We start from the raw sequence: 19,087 nt of genomic DNA, 5'->3' as shown, positions 1-19,087 counted from the left end.
GAGCTCGGTGGCACCAGCTATTAACAACTTGCTGAACCCCTTGCTCAACATGTCTCTGAGTTCTGGAGTGGTCCCTAAAGAATGGAAGCACGCTCTTATCCTCCCGCTCATTAAGAAGCCTCTGCTCGACCCTTTACAGTGGGCCAACTATAGACCAATCTCCCTTCTCCCTGCTCTGGCGAAGGTGGCGGAGAAACATGTTCAGCACACTCTTACCACCTTTATAGAGAATAACAATCTGCTGCATGACTCCCAATCTGGATTCCGTGCTAATTATAGTACGGAGACAGCTCTTGTGGAGGTGACCGACGCCATCAGGGAGACGCTTGATCTTGGGGGAAAGGCCATGTTGGTCTTGCTGGACCTGTCGGCGGCATTCGACACCGTCCCACACGCCGGCCTCCTCCGAAGACTCCGGGAGGTCGGTCTGCGGGGGACGGTGTTGGACTGGTTTCAATCCTTCTTAACCGACCATCGGCAGGTGATCTGGGCTCCTCCGTTCTCTGCGGAAATGCCTTCGCTAGAGGTGGGGGTGCCTCAAGGATCCATCCTGAGCCCCACCATTTTTAACATTTATGTGGCCCCTTTGGCGAAGGTCGCGGAGGCATTTGGAGCCCGGGTCATTTCATACGCTGACGACACCCAGCTCCTGTTCACTTGCAGGAAGGGAGAGGTTTTTAATGGCGACAGAATCAGAGACTGCCTGAGTGCTGTTTTTGCTTGGTTTCAGCACCAGAACCTGAAATGTAACTCGGATAAGTCCGAGTTGCTCTTTTTCGGTTGTGCTGAAGACCCTGGCTGGAAATCGTGGTGGCCTTCCGACATGTTCCCCCCTGAGAAACCAGTTGCCCAAGTAAAAAATCTGGGTGTGGTATTCGACGACAGTCTTTCTTTTCGTCCCCACATCACGGGCCTGGCGGGAAAATGTTTTGGTATCCTGAAGATGGTGAGGAAATTTCTCCCACTGCTTTCCCTTCAATACCGCAAGAACATTGTGCAAGCACTCGTGGGTTCGCGTTTAGATTACGCTAACGCACTCTTCGCTGGTCTGCCTAAATATCTGGTATCCAGATTGCAAGTGGTCCAAAACTCGGCGGCCAGAGCCATCTTTGGCCTTCCACGGAGAGCCAGTGCCTCTCTACTGCGTGGAAAGCTGCATTGGTTGTCTATTCCCAGCAGAATTAGTTTCAAAGTCCTTACGTTGGCGTTTAAAGCCCTCCACTGCATTGGTTTAACTTACCTCAGGAAGCGGATTGTTCGCTACGTTCCCCGGAGGAGTTTAAGATCTGCTGACCTGGCTAAAGTGGAGATACCAGTGATCAAACGCGTGCGGATGGGAGGCCGGTCTTTCCAGTTTATGGCGGCCAGGTTGTGGAATGAGCTCCCTCTATCACTCCGCAAGGCTAATCTTCTGGCCTTTAGAAAGGAGCTCAAGACGCTTCTATTCTCCACCTAACCAGTGGGCCTACAGTGTTTCTGCCGCTGGGTTTTTTCTTGGTTGTGTTCAGGACTCTCTGCCAAAGCACCGGGACACCCGTTCTGGGTAGCCGTGCGCTCAAGAAATACAGTTCTAACATAACTTAACATAACACTTTACCTCCCTACCTTCAGAAGCCTCAGATCCAGTGTCGGAGGTTTAGCCCTTTTCAACATCAAGCCATTGCCACCCTGCTAATTAAGAATACTTATGATTGTCCATTTCATCTCACTCTGAAGATTTCAGACCCAGGACAATCACGTCCCTTGCACACGGAGTGAATAGAGAATACCGATACTTTCCATTGAGGAAAATTAAATATCCATCAGCTGCTTAAATTATGCCATAGACTGCACAGCTTCAGAATTCTTAGTCTGTGGGGCTCCTACATTTCAGATGTTTCCTGACCTTTAAAGCCTCCCAAAAGAGCATAACCAAAGCACTTGGAACATAAAAAGTTCAATAGGGAAAGTTACACCGAATTACATGAAACTTAACTCCGTCATTGAACGCTCCATTTTAGCATAAAGTGCAATTTTTGACACGAGGGCACGTTCCCACTGAATAAAATAGCGCAAAAACACAAGTGCCACAATCAACAGCTGCTTGCGTTCTGACCGTTCACATTGGTACAGGGAGCTCAGTGTCAAAGCTTGCCTCAAACGACATAGAAGTGCATGACATAATGATATAATTTTGGGAATCTCCTGTCACAAAGCATAATGTGAAAAACCTGAAACTACATGACTAACCTTGCATTATTTAAATTTCACCGGAGCATAGTTTTCATTGCAAGAGTGATAAATGTGTATAGAAGCTGCCACTCCGTTGAGGACAAGGTCTGGAAGCTGTGCGGGAGAGTAATACTGTGCAGGCCAGGGCTAAGCTATAGGCCGCCGTCTGTGTAGTGTCAAAAGCACAATTGTGTTCGTTAGAAAGGCCTACCAGACCTACGCTGATATCCGCAATTTATTATCTTTTCAACTTGCCCAGGATCAGGCAGAGGTTGTGGTTCCGAGTAGTCTGCTAAACTTGTCTTTTTTCAAGGTATGTGCTTTAGTTGCTACACTTCATTGCCTGTATTTTAAGCATACAATAAAACCTAGTTCGTGTCCTGGTAAACAAAGGAAACGTGTCGGCTTAACCTGCATGCGTTGCAGTGCATCTCATGGGCCGAGTAGGAAAACGCTCCAGGGCTTCTCTATGTTTAGCAGGAATTCTTTCACTTAACACTTTTTTCTTGCATGTCCTCTTAATTGCTGCATTCCTAAAGCTGTGCATGGAGTTCAGATTCCCCTCGAGGCTTTATTCACGCAACATAATTGAAAGTAAACTGAATAATTAGGACGCCACATGAAGGCACTGGCGACACGACGTTCTCGTCCAAAAATAAGTAATAAGTGCTCTTTCTTTATTCTGTACTTATAAGGCAGAGATAGACACCGTTGTTGGAACCTACAATTGAATGTGGAATGGGTCTAAAAAGGCAGTGTTGGTAGAAAGCCAGGCCCCAATGAACTAACGCAAACCCGCTTTTCGTGGAGCCGTTTTGTTTTATTCTAGACTACTCTCGACTGCCCGAGCTCAGGAGCAGATGTGTATCGGGGTCCACGTCGAACTGTCGCCCAGTTTCTACCCTGCACCGGAGTTTGATTTCGCGTGAAGGGTCTCGGCTAAATGGCACCCGGGCCGGAATGTCCTGCGAGCAAGTGCTGTGCCGCATGCTGCAATTCCATATGAGTGCTTGGAGAAGTTTGGCACATGCGGAGGGGAGTTCTAAAAATAACCTCGAGCAGACTGTGTGGGCAGGTCCGGTTTCTGGTTCTAGCTGAGTTGGCTGCACTGAACTTTACTGTCGCTGCAGCAAGAGCGCAGTTTGGAAGTGAATTGGGTTCGATTCCCACGTCGGGCAGTGGTTTGGGCAGTACACCTTTTTAAAATCCATGGATACAGGGCATCGACATGGCTGAAGACTCAGGTAAGATCTGATTTTTGAACCCTTAATATCGACGCCATTTCGAGGATTTTTAATCTGGTCTCCAGATTTGAATGGATTAAAACTGTCAGGGTTCTCATTGTTCTGCATTGTTGAAGCTAACCCCCCCCCCCTCTGTTTAAAACGAGCTATAACCTGTGGATGTGTTACAGAAACACCATGGCTTCTGGGTAGCTTGTCAGATTGCACTTTCAAACGGATCGCTTTACTGCTAGCATTCTGTTCTGAGCAGCGTGCCTGATGGAAAGTTTAGCTGGCTTTTAAAATACACTCACAATAATTGCTTTTCTGTAATTTCACAGTCAATCGCTGATACCTGCATTCTCCCGTATGCACTGCTATGCTTTGATGCATGAGAGTGAAACCCATATTGTGTTTTGGGAGCGAGCAGGAAAGAGGTATACAGCAAATGCTGGCGAGTCGTTTAATCTGGCCTACTTTCATTTGAACTGGCCTAGTTTTAAAGCAGCTGCAGTGAAATGTGAAATATGATCCATGCTTGTGTGGAAGTCTTGGGGAGGGAACAGGGCTGCTCAAATGTACGAGAAAGATTTTACGCCATCGTATACCAAATAGTCCTGGATTAAGCAAAAGGAAAGAGCACCTCCTAAAATCGAAGGTTGTTTACTTTTGTTATTTCAAATTGCTGAGTAAATAATTTAGGCGGGTGTATTATGGATTCTTTATTTTTTCAATAAAACTAGAATGTAATGTGTTGCTAGACCAAGATCTTTGCTTCTGAATGGAATCTGCAACCACCTCTTGTTGATCTGTGATTGTGCATGCTTTGCTGGCTAGAAGCCCTTTTGTTTTGGGAGATTGGACGGTTGCTCCACCCTCTACTGTGGGTTCTCGACGTCACTCTTTTGGAAGAGAAAATGGATGCCAGTAAACAACTGAAGGTGCGAAGGACACCTTTTTTATGTTGAAAACATTTGTTGAGGGTATCCTTCAACCTGCTATGCATGCTCATGGAATTTGTGCATGCAGTGTATCGCTTACTAGAACATGAATAGTCTGATTTTAAATCAAATAGTAGAGTCTCCGTGTTTTTTCACCCCTTTTTTGCCAGCCTACGTTAAATTAAGCTGAGAGGTTTTGCTAACTTTGATTTATTTATTAATTTTATTTGAAAAGTTTTATATAGCGCTGGCTAGACCCGGAGGTATCAGAGCGCTTTACATGAGTTAGGACATTGCATAGAACATAGTTACATCAGATTACAGCTACCGTTGTATGCTTGGGAGAGAAACGTGAGCATACATATTAATATAGGAAATTAGCGTGTAGCATATCCAAGACGTACATCATCGGGGAATGGAAGATAGTCGGTGAAAGGGAAAGGTAAAAATGGGGGATGTAAGCAGACCGCTTCAGGTAGATCTGAAGGGGGAAAAACTCCAGGGGGGAACAAAGCAGTCAAAGTAGTCGAAGAGCGAGCAATATAGAACCATGAAGAAACTGTGAGAACAATGTCCGTTGCCCGGCTGGGTAGGTGACGGCAATGGGGTGACCCAGGGCCAGACTCCGCTATAGCTGCATAGGACAGCTCCACCGGGCAGCGGCGAAGGAAATTCGGGCTCCAGTAAGTACAAATAGCCTTGGTTTCAGACCGTGGGTCCTCGTCATAGTTCTAGGTAGGACATTGCATAAAACATTGTTACATAGTTACATCAGATTACAGTTGCAGATAAGGATTTTTTCAAAGTTGTCAGATCTTTTTGTGTCTCTGCTTGACCTTCTAAGGAGCTCTGGGTTAAAGGCCTTTCCTATCTTGTGCAGTTAGGTTACTTCAACGGTCCACAGGCAACATAAAAGTAGAATGTCAGCACGCCTAGAACTTAATTTATTTTTTCTTGTATTCACCTGTGGTTGGGAGGGGTGGGGGCGGGGTGTTTGTCTGTCTGTCTGTCTGTCTGTCTCTGAAAGGTTAAAGTAACATTCCAGTTAGGTGAGCTTGTCAGACAACACAAACCTTTTGAACTAAAGTAAAAAAAAAAAAGAAACCAGAGACATTCGCCAGTTATAGTTAGCAGCGGTAAGTATTAGTTGCACTGCTTATGACATCATTCGAAATCACTGGCATCTCAAATGATATCACTACTGACCTCATCCGGTGACTTAGTTTGTTTTATAGTTTACATAGTGGTGGATAACTACCATATTTATTTTCTATCTAATTTTCTACAGGCAGTGTGCAGTTAATTAGTATGTGCTTACAAAACGCATGAGCTTCTAATGCACCATAGGTGTGTAGCGCTATTGAACACATTATAAATATTTGTATTGAAGACTAACTCTGTGTGCAGGTGACTGTTGACTTGTGTTCATTGTTTCTCACACTTTTTTTTATCACTGCTGAAAAGTTTCCGACACAGCAGATTCTACCTGCTATATACTAAGTATTGTAAGCAGCCTTTAACTGTTGGACAGAATACTCTTAGCATGACAATTTCTGCATAACATATACTGTGTGCACCAGGTACTAACATGTGTACATGTGCTTCTTTTGCTTCAAAAGATAGTCTATCTGTTAAGTTTTCACCACAGTATGAAGACTGCAGGTTGTATGATCTTTAGCACCATCAGAAGTTAGTTATTTTAAGCGATTAGTGTCTTTTTTGACAAATGTTGCATAGTGTATGCTGTTCTTAGTAGATACTTTGTAATACGTTGTGGTGCATTTCTGATGAGTTTCGCACTCTGAAAGAGTGTGGTAAACTCTCTATAGAGTAAACACTGTTTACAGTACCCACTTTTCTACTCCTATCAACCTCCTATCTCAATGTAGGTTTGGTTTCTGTGTAAGCTGTCTGTCGTAGGTCATTAATTATTGAACAGACGTTGAGTATCTTGAGGAACTTACTTTCTCTGAATAATTGTATACATGTGGAACAAGTTGTGCAACAAGGGTTTCCCATATCAGTGGTTGATTGTTAAAGTCAACTAGGCTACCTATGAAGTGTATGGTATGGGATAGGGTCAATGCACAGAGCACATGCTTGCTACACCTGAGAGAGTTGTGTCTGGGATAGGTTTAATGGTGCTTCATATTATTCTGTGCTATTTTGCACTTCATTTCAGGCCTCTAATGCCATACTAGTTTAAAGTAATCTGTACGAAAGAGGCTTGGATGAGGTCAGTGATGTAATCAATAATATCATTTGAGATGTCATCAGTAATGTCCTAATTGATGTAATTGAACGTCATGAGTGATGTAATATGTGAGGTCATAAGCAGTGCATTGCGGTGCATAAGTTCTAGTTAGCTATGCTAACTATAACTGGTGAATGTTTGTGTTACTTTTTTGGGGGGAGGGGAGGTTCAAAACGATGTCACTGACATTCATTTAACTATAACCTCAATTTAACCTTTGTGTTTTTTTCAGTGACTTTAAAAAAAACATATCTTCTATTCACTCTGAACTATAACGTTAGATTAACCTTTGTATTTTTCTGTGAATGCCCACAGCTATTTAATGCAAATTAGAACATTGGAATGTTGGGAGCTCCATTGCAGACAATGGAGTGCTCCATGGTTCTACGGGCCGGAAAAGGCCCGCCGAGCAACATTCCAATGTTCTACAAAGGCTTCTCGCAGCTCGAGGGGATTTATATCTCCTCGAACTTCGAGAACCCTTTGTTTAATTTGTTAGAACATTCTGCCCTCTAGTGGCAGAATGTTCTAATAGCCTTATAGCTCTTCGTAGCAGCTCTATACCGGCTATTAAAGTCCTGCCGTCTCGTTAAAGTCCCTCGCCTTCGGCGAGGGACTTTAATGATTCAGCGGGCCTTTAATAGCCGGTATAGCCCGCTACGGCGGGCTATAAGGCTATAGTAATATTTTATTACTATAGGTAAAGCCGCCGCGTATGACGAGAGTTTGTTGCGGGGCCTGGCTTGCAGTAAACCCCCCCAACAGACAGCCAAGACCACGCTGTGCACGGCCTTTGGCCAACTCCATGCAGGCAGCCAACACTATACAACACCACGCACAGCCTTTAGTCCTACGTGGAGTGGAGCTAACTGCAGGGCATGTCTTGTAGCCAGGCTCTGCTATCAACTACCCGCAGCCAGCCAACCCCACACCACGCATGGCAATACTTAGTTTCTACTACGTATGTTATGTTATAGCCGTACTTTTTTGAGCGCACGGCTACCCCAAGGGGTGTCCCGGCGCTTTAGCAAAGAGGCCTGATAACCCAGAAACAGAAAGGCAGAAACACAGCGGTTACACTGATTACGCGGAAAACAGCACAGTCTTCAACTCCTTCCTAAAAGCTAGGAGGTTATTAGCTTTGCGGAGGGAGAGAGGGAGCTCATTCCAAAAACGAGCTGCCACATATTGGAAGGACCGACCTCCCATCCGGACTCCTTTAACAGCAGGTACAACCATTGTGGCCAAATCGGCTGACCGCAGCTTCCTCCGCGGAACATAGAAAGCAGTGCGCTTCTTAATGTAGTTGGGGCCAACAGAGTGGAGGGCTTTGAAAGCCAGCGTAAGGATTTTAAACCTGATTCTGCTTCGAAATAGGTAGCCAGTGCAACCTATTTAGCAGCGATGAGGCACTAGCTCTCCTTGGCAGGCCAAATATGGCTCTGGCCGCGGAATTCTGGACAATTTGCAATTTGGACAACAGGTATTTTGACAGGCCTGCGAAGAGCGCATTTGCATAATCTAAACGAGACCCCACAAGCGCCTGGACCACAGTCTTGCGATATTGCAGGGAGAGCAGTGGGAGGAATTTCCTGAGCATTTTGAGGATGCCAAAGCATTTCCCAGAAAGCCCCAGAACATGGGGTCGAAAAGAGAGGGCGTCATCAAACACCACTCAAAGGTTTTTCACTTGGGAGGATGAATCCTCAGGAGGGAACATGTCCTGGGGCCACCACGACTTCCAGCCCGGATCGGGGGCACAGCCGAAAAACAGCAGCTCAGACTTATCCGAGTTGCATTTCAGGCTGTGCCGCTGAAACCACGCAAACACTGCACTCAGACAACCTTTGATTCTGTCGCTGTCGAAAACCTCTCCCTTCCTGCAGGTAAACAGGAGCTGGGTGTCATCAGCGTATGAGATGACCCGGGCCCCGAACTCCTCCGCTACCCTCGCTAGAGGTGCCATATAGATGTTAAAATGGTGTGGCTCAGAATGGACCCTTGAGGCACCCCTACCTCTAGCGATGGCATTACAGCGGAGAAGGGAGGAGCCCAGATCACCCGTCGACGGTCGGCTAGAAAGTATTGAAACCATTCCAACACCGTCCCTCGCAGTCCTATCTCCCGGAGTCTTGAAAGGAGACGTGCGTGTGGGACGGTGTCGAAAGTGGGACGTAGAATCTTTGCACTGCTGGAAACGGTCTTTGGCAGTTGCGCTGCCCTGTGCAGCTTTTGCAGGTCCTAATCCTTCGCTTTTGAGTCCTCTCAGCCATATTGATGGGTGCACCTTTTCAGCAGTTGCAGCCTCCAGGCTGAGGCAGTTCTCTTGCTTCAGTGACTGCTTCTCACAGAGTTTACCACACATTTGCGGCTGCTGCACCAGTCTGTTAGACTGAAGGGATGCTGGCCAGCATGTTGTTGCTTGGCTCAAAGTTTCTTTTTTAAGAACCACACTGAACCCCTCATGGCACAGGTTGGTCCCGGAGATGGTCTCACTTAGCAGTTGGCTTCTTCTGTGTGTTTAGCTCACCGGAAAGATGGGTGGGTTTCTGCTTCTCAACAATCTCTCCTCTGCAGGTCTAGGTACTATCCTTTAATCTCTGAGATTAAATGCATGCTTCAAGGCTGGAGGCAAAGTCACAGCTTCTCCAGTAAGTTGCTCAGACTTTGGGTAATGACCCCTCACCTCTAGGAGACTCGCAATAGCCCAGGCCACGCAACAACTTCAAGTAATCTTGAGGGTACTCCCTTCATTAGTCAAGAAAAACTCTGAAAAAGGTTTGGTCGGAAACATTAATTTGCAGAAAGTGGTACCAGGCCACCACTGCTTCAAGTCACCAACCGAGGACATGGATACTTTTTCCATTTCGGCAAAGGAGGACACTATCTCTGTACCCCTCCATGTTACAGAGCCATTTCTGGACCTTACTATTGCCATAAACCGGACTAGCCCTTTGTGCATATGCTAGATTAACATGTTGGCTGGGTCTAAAGTAAGGATACCGGTTTCAGGTGCAGTTACGTCACTAGGAGGAGTGTTCCTCCAGATACCAAACATGGGATATTCCTTTCCCAGTAGAGCTAGCTTTATGGCTAGCTTTATTAAGCAGACATACCCCAGCCTTCTACCTCCTGTGACAGCTGATTCTGTGTCTGGCAGGGTAGCCATGCCTTTTGTTGGGAAGGCCTGATAATGGCCTGGGACTGTAACAATATGCCCATTAAGATCCATTATTGGTGTGTTACTTTTTTCTCTAGTCCACTATTTATTATGTCTGTACTTAATGAATAATAAATGCTCTGCATTTGGATTGACAGGAGCAGTAAGCACTTCTTTCCTAAAAAGGGCAGCCATTCTGTGAATATATCCTCGAAGTTGAAGGAGAAGGCTGATTTGGCACATGGGAGGAATATTGTTTTTAGGTTTCATGACTGGATTGATAGTTGTTTGGCGAGCTTTAAAAGAATATTAACTGCATTAGTTATTGTTTTACACAAGACTTAATCAGAAACCTGTAAAACACCTTTTTACCAGTGAGTCAATGCACAGTATGAGTTTTTTCTTTGCGCACTTCGTTTTAAATCATCTATTTTTTGACACGTAGATTTTATCAATTTCATTTTATTTACATGATATTAATGTGTAAAAATGAAAAACATCCATTTCAGAGACTGGACCTGGCAAAACAGATATATTGCGATTAGTTGAATCATTTTTTTTTCTCACAAATAAGTAAACAAAGTGATTTTCTCAATATTTTAGTTTGATGATAAGTGAAAGAAGTTTACAATTTTAGGACTCACGGGTGATGACTGTCCCACTAAAATACTTTTGCTTTTATATCTCCCACATTGTCACGATCAGCTTCTCTGGTCTTTTACGAGGATTCTCTTGACCAGGCTTGAGTTTAACTATCCCTGAACACATCCATTTTACATTCGCTGCCTCCAAATCTAAAACGTTAGTATCGGTAAGAAAATGTTGAGTCGCTTCTGCCTTGTATTCTTTCCTGCTCATCTGAGTTTGTGATGTGTTGCCCTGGTATATTTCCAGTAACAGGATCTGTTTCAGTTACCTGCTCTAATTTCTCTTCCCTTAAGTGTAAAGTCGAGATCACACATTTTCCTCGTTCCCAAAAGCGAGTCAAAGGTGTTAAGGCCCTAGTTTATATAATATATATTTTTTAATAGTCAGAAAGGTAATAGATGCCTGTGTGCTAGCGACCTCGCCTGCACTAAAGAAAAATACTAATCCTGCTTTCAAAATATTTATAAGCAGCCATGCCCTCCTTCGTTGGAATTCTCCCTAATTGCTTTCTTCTCCTCCTACCCCCTTTCGGCCCACACCCCCTCTCCCCTTTGCAGATGTCACCTATCGAAATTATCCTTCTCGCCTGTGAAATTCAAAAAAATACAACATACTGATCAGGTGGCCTTTCCTTTTGCAGTTTTAATATCATAGGTTGGATAACTACCTCTATATGCTTTTTACAAACCTAAGGTTTTAAAACTTTACTGACTAGTATCTCAAACCTTATATCTTCGTGCAGTGCTTCCATTCAACGAGAAGGTAAGGGGCTAGTTTGATACATTTCATCAGACAAATGGTTGGGGTGGGTATAATTATGGCTCTGGCTTCATACAGCATATTGTTTATAAACAAAAACACTCCTACGTTTATCAGTAAAGAGTAAAGCGAAAGGAGAAATACGTTTAAAAAGCAGGGCACTTAAATGAATAAATTCCGGCTTTTTCCATCTTTCTTTTTGGTTCCCTGCAACATCTGGGTGTTAGAAACCCAGCAACTCTTTCCAGCTGGCAGTAAGACCTATCCCCCCCCTTCACGTTACTCCAGGTGGAAGACATGCCGGCTCCTAATATACAGAGGGTGTCCTCTCTCTAGGGTGGTGACTGAATGGAGTCTGGTATCTCACTGGTAGTGCATGCTGGCATTTCCTACATTGATTGCAATTGGTAGTAGGATTTCTTTTTAGCATTGGCAGTCCCTTGGTTTGTTCACGCTCGAAACATCTGATTCCCTAAGAGACAAATCTCGGGACTCCGTATGACCATGCAGCAGGGCAGCAATGTCAGATTGGCCAGTCAGTGTATCTGAAGTCCATATGATCAGCACTAAGTGGGTAGATTCTGCAGACAAAGCAGTAAGAATGGAAAGTAGGCACAGATGCCAGGCAGGCTTTGTGGTGAGTGCAGCAGGGATGCACGGGGGAGAAACCCCAGAAGCCAGTTTCTACAGCCGCAGTAATGGGAACGTGGACTTAGTAGAGACCAGGATCATCAGCAAATGTGTCAGTCATTGGAGTAGAGAGGATAGGCGATGTAGTCAGTGCAGCATGGGAATGGAGAGGAGCAGCAGCGATGCCAGGTGGTGTTGCCAGTGTAGTGGGTAATTGGAGCAGATGACCGCAAAACCATTTTATTTCCCTCTTGAATTTAAAGCTCCAGACTCTGGCGCCATCTTAAAGATGCTGGTAAAGTAAACAATTTTGACTATGCTCATTAAAACTTCCATCACTGTTGAGCTCTGGTACACTCTTTGCAGAACACTTTCTCTATCTCATGACTGTTTAGTACTTTGCCTGGCCCTGTAATGACGATAACGCCAGCCTGGCCCCAGGAGCACCTGCAGTATTTCTGTCCCTGTCCAGCTTTTTCAGATTCGAGGCTCAAATGTTGGTGCCCTACGAAACCAGCCAATCAGGCTCTTTAAAGTTCGTTCATATATGTCAGAGGTACAGACTGGACAATTAAGAAATGGGAATCTTGAAATGTTCTTGCTCCCTCTGACACGTGTTTAATTGAAAAATGTTCATAAACCTCAATTGCTTCCATATAGTTATCAGTCCGAATCTTCATACAGATGGCTTAGTTTGATCATGTACGATCTCCATGCCATTTAACCTCCCCACTAAAATGTTGCATTATCTTGAAATTGTATTTATTTTCGTACCATTGTATAAATACCAAAAGAGTGCTCAACAACTTTGTTATTAGTATTTTCTCTGCTCCCCTGAGGAGAAGACGGTTCTTATAAATTACTTTCAAATTCTTATTTGCATTTGACCTTTTGCAGATACGAAGACAGGTGGCAAGAATGGCAAGAAAGAAGGTGGTTCGGGCAGCTCCTTCTTCACCTGGTTTATGGTCATCGCTCTGCTCGGAGTCTGGACGTCTGTGGCTGTGGTTTGGTTTGACCTTGTAGACTATGAAGAAGTTCTGGGTAAGAGACTTTTACTTTTTCTTTTGTGTCTTCGTACGATAGAAATATTTGTAAACGCCAATGTCTCTGGTGTCCATTTTTAGGCATTTCCTCCTCGCTCTCCTCAAGCCCACACAGCCATTTAATCTAATGTTCACTGTAAACCGTATACAGAGTATAGGCTACACCACTCGACTCTACTAAACTAACAAACACACGGTTTCAGTATCAAACATTTTACCTTACTCTTCAATTAGAAAGTGCTGCTGCAAGTGCTTGGCAGTGTTGCTGGTGATTAGTAGTCTCTACTTTGCCAGGATAGCGCATTTTTCAAGCCTCAAGTTTTAATTTTATTAAATTTACTATAATCTGTATTTGGAAATTGCTGAATGAAACCATTGGTAACAAACCCATTTCATATTTGCAAAGTTCATAATAAAGCCCGTTTCAAAGTCCAGCAACATGTTGGCAATTCCGTTAAGTGATAAAGCTGAATATATCTCCACTAAGGGAATGTTGCAGATCGGGTTCCGGACTTTTAGTCCTAAACCTGTAGGTAGTACTTGTTTTTTAAGCACAAGTAGAAAATGAAAATTTGTTGTAGCATTAAAATTTGTAACCTTTTTCAGTGTAGCTCACACTGCAATGTAAGTGCTGAATTAATGCTTGCTTCAGTGTGTTCCAGATTATTTTACTCCACTTTAACACCCACATTTTAAGTGCCCCCTCAATACTGATCAGCTCATTCAACAGAAACATAAATGCTATTCCTGCCTTCCCAAGGGAAACTTAGTGAATGGGCAGCAGATGGGCAACATACCCTTAAGATGGGTGGTTGACTCTAGGATTGGATGCCATTTTCCTTGTGTTGGCAAACTTGTGGATGAAATGAAATTAGAGTACTCTTCTTGTATGCTATTGGAGGCCACAGTGTACTACGCCATATGATGTTCCAGCCTTTCAAATCCATGTGTTTTTTGTATTTAGAATTCCTCAGATTTCTTTCCTTTTCAGTTACATAGAAACGATTTCACTTTTTCGTTGACTTGGCTTTATAAATTTGTTTACAAACCTTTTAGTTTTTTCATTATGGCTTTTGTGCATTTAAGAAAAAAGCTAGAATGTAAAGGCACTTTCGCCAGTGGCAACCAGAAGGTACAGGTTGCCAGTGGCAAGTGAATTGCACTTTTCATAGCACATGTGCCAGTTTGAGCATCCCAAAAAATAGACAATATCCAATACAAAAGAGAGAGCAACATTTTGCAGCTGTTTATCCCCTCTTATGCAGTAGCTGTATAGTTACCCGTCTCTGGATTTGACCAATTCATTGAGTGCAGTTGTTTGAGGCATTGCTTAGCAGTGGTATGTAGAACCTGCTAGCAGTTTAACACCATCTAACTATTTTCAAATGTTCTACATGGCAATCACTAGGAAGTAAGTTCGATGAGTGGAGTAGTCCTGGTTCTAGAACGTGTGAAAGTTTCAATGTAAACTCCTAATTCCTGTTTGATCAAACATTCTTGCATGTTTTGAAGGTTCTTTAATTTAGGATGATTCATTAACCTGATTAAACTAATATGCTGGAAGTATGTATTTTAACAATACCTGCATCATCAGTGTTTTGTTTAGGCACATAGACACATTTTCAAAGCATTCCATTAAAAACAAAATTGAAGTTTGAAACTATCGGTGATTATTCTAAAACATTCTAAAACATTCAGTGCTCTAATTTGCTTAGATCTCTATTCATGTTTTCTTTATTCGTATGTCTGGCTCTGATGACATCCTATTTTTACAGTTACCTTATTAAAACTAAAATGGGATATGTATAATGTGATGCGGAAAATAACTGATTAATTTGCTATCTTTAAGCCCCCGCACTTTACCTTGCATATCTAAGCGATTTTTTTCATTGTTCATCTCACATGACCGTGTTGTTTGTTTTTGGAAGTTGTGATGATGTCCAGCTACTTGATGTTTATGCTCTCATCATATTGGTTATTGGGTCTTCTATGAAAACATTTAATATGAGAAGCATGAGCAACTGTCACTTTGCAAATAAGTATTTACATTGTGCACCTATATGCTGTACATATTCATTGTAATGTTGAATTAAAAAAAATTACCTTTATTTCCTGCTTGTATGCCCGGAACTACAAGTAACACTAACACAGTGCATCTTTAGCTGAAAACAAGCATACGGCTGTGTAGCCACAATTGTTTAATTTTTACTACACACTTGATTCTGCTCATCCCACTGATCCTTAAGTTTTTGTGTGGGAGTAGATGATACTGGTTGCCTTGTTTTCCTGTTTGTCTTCCAATAGCTACAAATTGTGTGCAGTGCTGACTTTGACTTGGAGGGCACTGAACACAAAGTGTTGTCACAGGTTGGACATAGGGTTTCATCTTTCTTAGAGGCAGAGAGGGAAGGGTGCCCCTTTCTCTTTTCAGAAAGCCACACTGCTTCACCAGGTTGTGACAGGTGTTGCAGATGGGCTGTCCTCTATAAAGTAGTGCCTGACGGCATAAGGAGGTAAAAAAAATCGCAAACCACTCAAATGCAGGTTCCTAATTGTAGTAGGGTTCTTGCCAGGTTAAGGTTTTGGATATAGGTAAGTCCTGTCCCAGTACACAATTGTCAGGCCTGTCACAGAGCTGAAGTAAGATCAGGACTGGAGCGGAGCAGAAGCGAAGGCTCAAACTGCAGAAGCAATATTGAGGTGTTTGAACCTGCTGGCACACTCGTCAGAGTGTTTGTATATACGGGTATAACAGGAAACTCTGAACAAAACACCTGACAAGATGGGCCTGTCTCAAATACTTACTACAATGGTACACCTCCCTACAAGACAGCCTAGACGGATGTCCGGAGTACCGACGGACAGAGCGGTGCTCCGTTTTACCTGAGCTGCAGCCAGGTGAGGTGGGGCGTGCATTCCCCAGAAATTGGGTGATATTGTTTATATTACTTCACCATTATTCACATCACGCAGTAGCAGTAACGAAGGTCCTGAGGAAGCAGTAGGAGACCTAATGGCTCCAAATTCTCTGCAGAAACATGTCGACCAGTAACCAACTCTAGTAGTTATTTGTTAACACTACTACGTACTGTTTTTAATTTTGGGATTGGATAGGACTCTATTAAAATAGTTTCTCCATTTACACGACCCAATCTTAACCAATTTTCTTGCACTTAGCATTTATTATATTTTCACACTCTTTGCACTGCTAGTCAGTTTACCCCCTGATGCCTTAGAACACCACACACACATTTGTTATGTTATGTTATAACCAATTTATAAAGCGCACTTTGACCAAGGTTTCATGGCGCTGTTTTGAGCAGTTGTGAGTTAACTGTTCTGACATGACTTCAGAAGGGACGGTTACTCATGTGCCTGTATGAACAGCCATGTCTTAAGCTGCTTTCTGAACCGAAGTAGATCAGGGCAGGAACGGATCTCCCATGGGAGTGAGTTCCATAGTTGTGGTGCCAAATATCCAAATCGAGACCCACCGTGTCGTTTACGTTTGAATTTTGTGCTCACCAACAAGTTTTGATGTTTGGAACGGAGATCACGGGTTGGAACATACCTTAGTATCAGATTGTTGATAAAAATTGGGCTATAACAATTTAAAGATTTAAATGTGAGGCAGGCAGTTTTGAATGTGGCCCGCTGAAGCAGTGGGAGCCAATGGAGTTTTTTTATCAGAGCTTTAGCCGATTGCCACTTGGGCTGCTGATAGATCAATCTGGCTGCCTGGTTCTGTGATATCTTTAATTTGACTAGGCTACAACCTGCCTAATCTACAGTGGATAAAACCACTTTCCTTCGGGGTGAAGGATCCCAAATGATGTAGGGCGGTACAGGTTGGCAATCTGATGGGAACAATTATTTCAATAAGAGATACTCCTTGTAGATTTCGCGGTTGTACCCTCTAGACACACAGACATTTGTTAGATAGTATTGTTTTTTGACCCATTGTTATCCTAGTTGTTGGTATTCAATTGTCAGGCGTGTCACAGAGCTGAAGTAAGATCAGGACTGGAGCGGAGCAGAAGCGAAGGCTCAAACTGCAGAAGCAAGATTGAGGTGTTTCAACCTGCTGGCACACTCGTCAAAGAGTGTTTGTATATACGGGTATAACAGGAAACTCTGAACAAAACACCTGACAAGATGGGCCTGTCTCAAAGACTTACAACAATGGTAATGATGATTCGTAGCCATCTTGGAATGACTTCTTGCTAAAGAAGAGCTGTACTGTAGTGTCCCGGTTAGAACCATGCACATTGCTGTTTAAGAACCATATTGTGTTGCCACAGAGCTAGTTGCGGAAGGCAAGGCCCAGAGGACTAAGATTGAACTGCTACTAAAGATTTTTGCTTAAGTACCAAGCTCTCCACGTCTTCCAGACCACCCATCCATCGACACAGCAGTTGTGACTTAAAAGCAACGGATTCGTTTTTGGATAGAGAATAGACGGTCAAATAATATAGCTATTACTGTATCTCAGTTAATCACTGTTGAGCCAAAATCCATGACACTCGTCTCGTCTGGCCCACTCACCTCCTTTAATAACTCCGTCTTGTCTCCACTTCTATGGACCTTGTTGCTAAAAAGACCAATAGCACTGCTTAGATCATCACTTTTTTCCGATGTACTGAAGGCAACCTGCAACATACGTCAGCTGACCACACTGAATGTAAGAAAAATCGCAGATAATAGTTATTCTCCATGCAAAGTTAAATGATCAATGCATATCTGCCATGAGGGGCCTTGACTGCGGATCCTTAAGTTCCATGCTCTGGTATTTAATTGACCAACTTTCTGATACAGACTAGTGACTTCTCAAATAATTAGTATTAATGGCAGTTTATCTATAGCTAAACCATTTACCTGCAGACTCTAGTGCTTGCTTTAGGTATTGTTACTACCTGCCTCCCATTGCCAATTTCATAGCAAACCCCTACCACACCTACATCCGGAAGATGTTACCATATTGACATTAATGCACACATTTAAGAATTTTCACCAATGTCTCTGATAGCTTCTTTAATTATCTCCGTTGAAGAAGAGGATTTGGCACACAATTCAGCTGGATTTATATACACTGTGCTTGAATCTTCACTTTGAGCCCAAGAAGAACCTGTCGACAACTTCGTTAGGTGCTCTGCACTTTGCTCTCACTTTCTTAACTGAAATGTAAAAGTCTGAATCGAGCAAGCAATATGCGCTACATGAGAAAGTACTTAAAGCTATTACTGTAAATGCAAGACCATGCATACAAAATTGGACACCTTATTACTTGACTGAGCACAAAACACATGGCAAGCAACAATTGCCTAATACTTTATAGTGCAGAGCCACAAACACGGAAACCTGGGTTTGAGGGCAATTGACATGGGCATCCCCAGAACACAACCAACTGCTATTTCTAGGCAAGCAGACGATCAAAACCACAGAATCCATAGCCTGAATATGATCCCAGGACTACCCTGGATATTCTAGAAACACACTTTCTGTGGTACGGTTATGGATGAAAACAAAGTAAATCAGTGCCTACCTGTTTCAAGCCACAAACAGCAAAACAAATGGCAAGATAGTGCTGGCTGCAGCTCTAGACAAAAGCATGATGGTGTTTCCTTTTGGACAAGAAACCCATACCCAGAAATAAATGTATATGAAATTCGGTGCTAAACTGCAGTGCATGCTGATGGAAAGAAAGGTGGCCACAAATTTACAGGCATCCATCTGAAATGTTACTACAAGCATTGATATGAGTACAGTTGAGAAAAATTAGGGGCCATTCCTGTAAAGATGTTCACCATCTGCCTTAATTTTCTTTCACCTTAGTGTAGGGGTGGTGTAGAAATACACTCCTAATTATCTCAATCTTCTTGGCAACCTTGGAAACACACTTACATTTATCTTGTCAAAGTACTACAAATATTACAATTTGGTGCTTTATTTGAGAGTAATTCCTTTCTGTAATATTAAACTATTGTCTGGTTAAGAGTAAATCATCACCATCCTCACACATTCAATTTAAAAATGCTACCTTAAAGGGACTTTAACTTGCTGCTATAATATATTGCTTGCCCGATCAGTGTGCCCTGGAAAAGCACATCCACATGCTGTTTGCAATTGCCTTCTCCTAATCTCAAACAATTTAACTTTAATCAGCTGCATTCTACTTTTTTGAGGGAATGCACCACTCTTCAGCCTTAGTTACCATT

The 19,087-nt window shown here is 43.1% G+C and overlaps 1 protein-coding gene across 7 annotated transcripts in view; it reads left to right on the top strand.

Annotated features, from left to right (window-relative positions):
• Window positions 1-19,087, top strand: part of ASPH (aspartate beta-hydroxylase) — a 584,233-nt gene that overhangs the window by 79,601 nt on the left and 485,545 nt on the right. For 5 of the 7 annotated variants that reach the window (XM_086965790.1, XM_086965792.1, XM_086965789.1 and 2 more), the window contains one exon: window positions 12,724-12,870. In XM_086965790.1, the coding sequence (XP_086821916.1) occupies window positions 12,724-12,870 (147 nt within the window). Of the gene's footprint in view, window positions 1-3,296; window positions 3,456-12,723; window positions 12,871-19,087 lie in introns of those variants that run through there. The other 2 variants (XM_086965794.1, XM_086965791.1) reach the window with 1 other exon arrangement.

The sequence above is a fragment of the Lissotriton vulgaris genome, chromosome 4_1, assembly GCF_964263255.1.
Source record: "Lissotriton vulgaris chromosome 4_1, aLisVul1.2, whole genome shotgun sequence".
NCBI classification, from domain to species: Eukaryota; Metazoa; Chordata; class Amphibia; order Caudata; family Salamandridae; genus Lissotriton; species Lissotriton vulgaris.
This window is presented reverse-complemented; position numbering and strand designations above follow the sequence as displayed.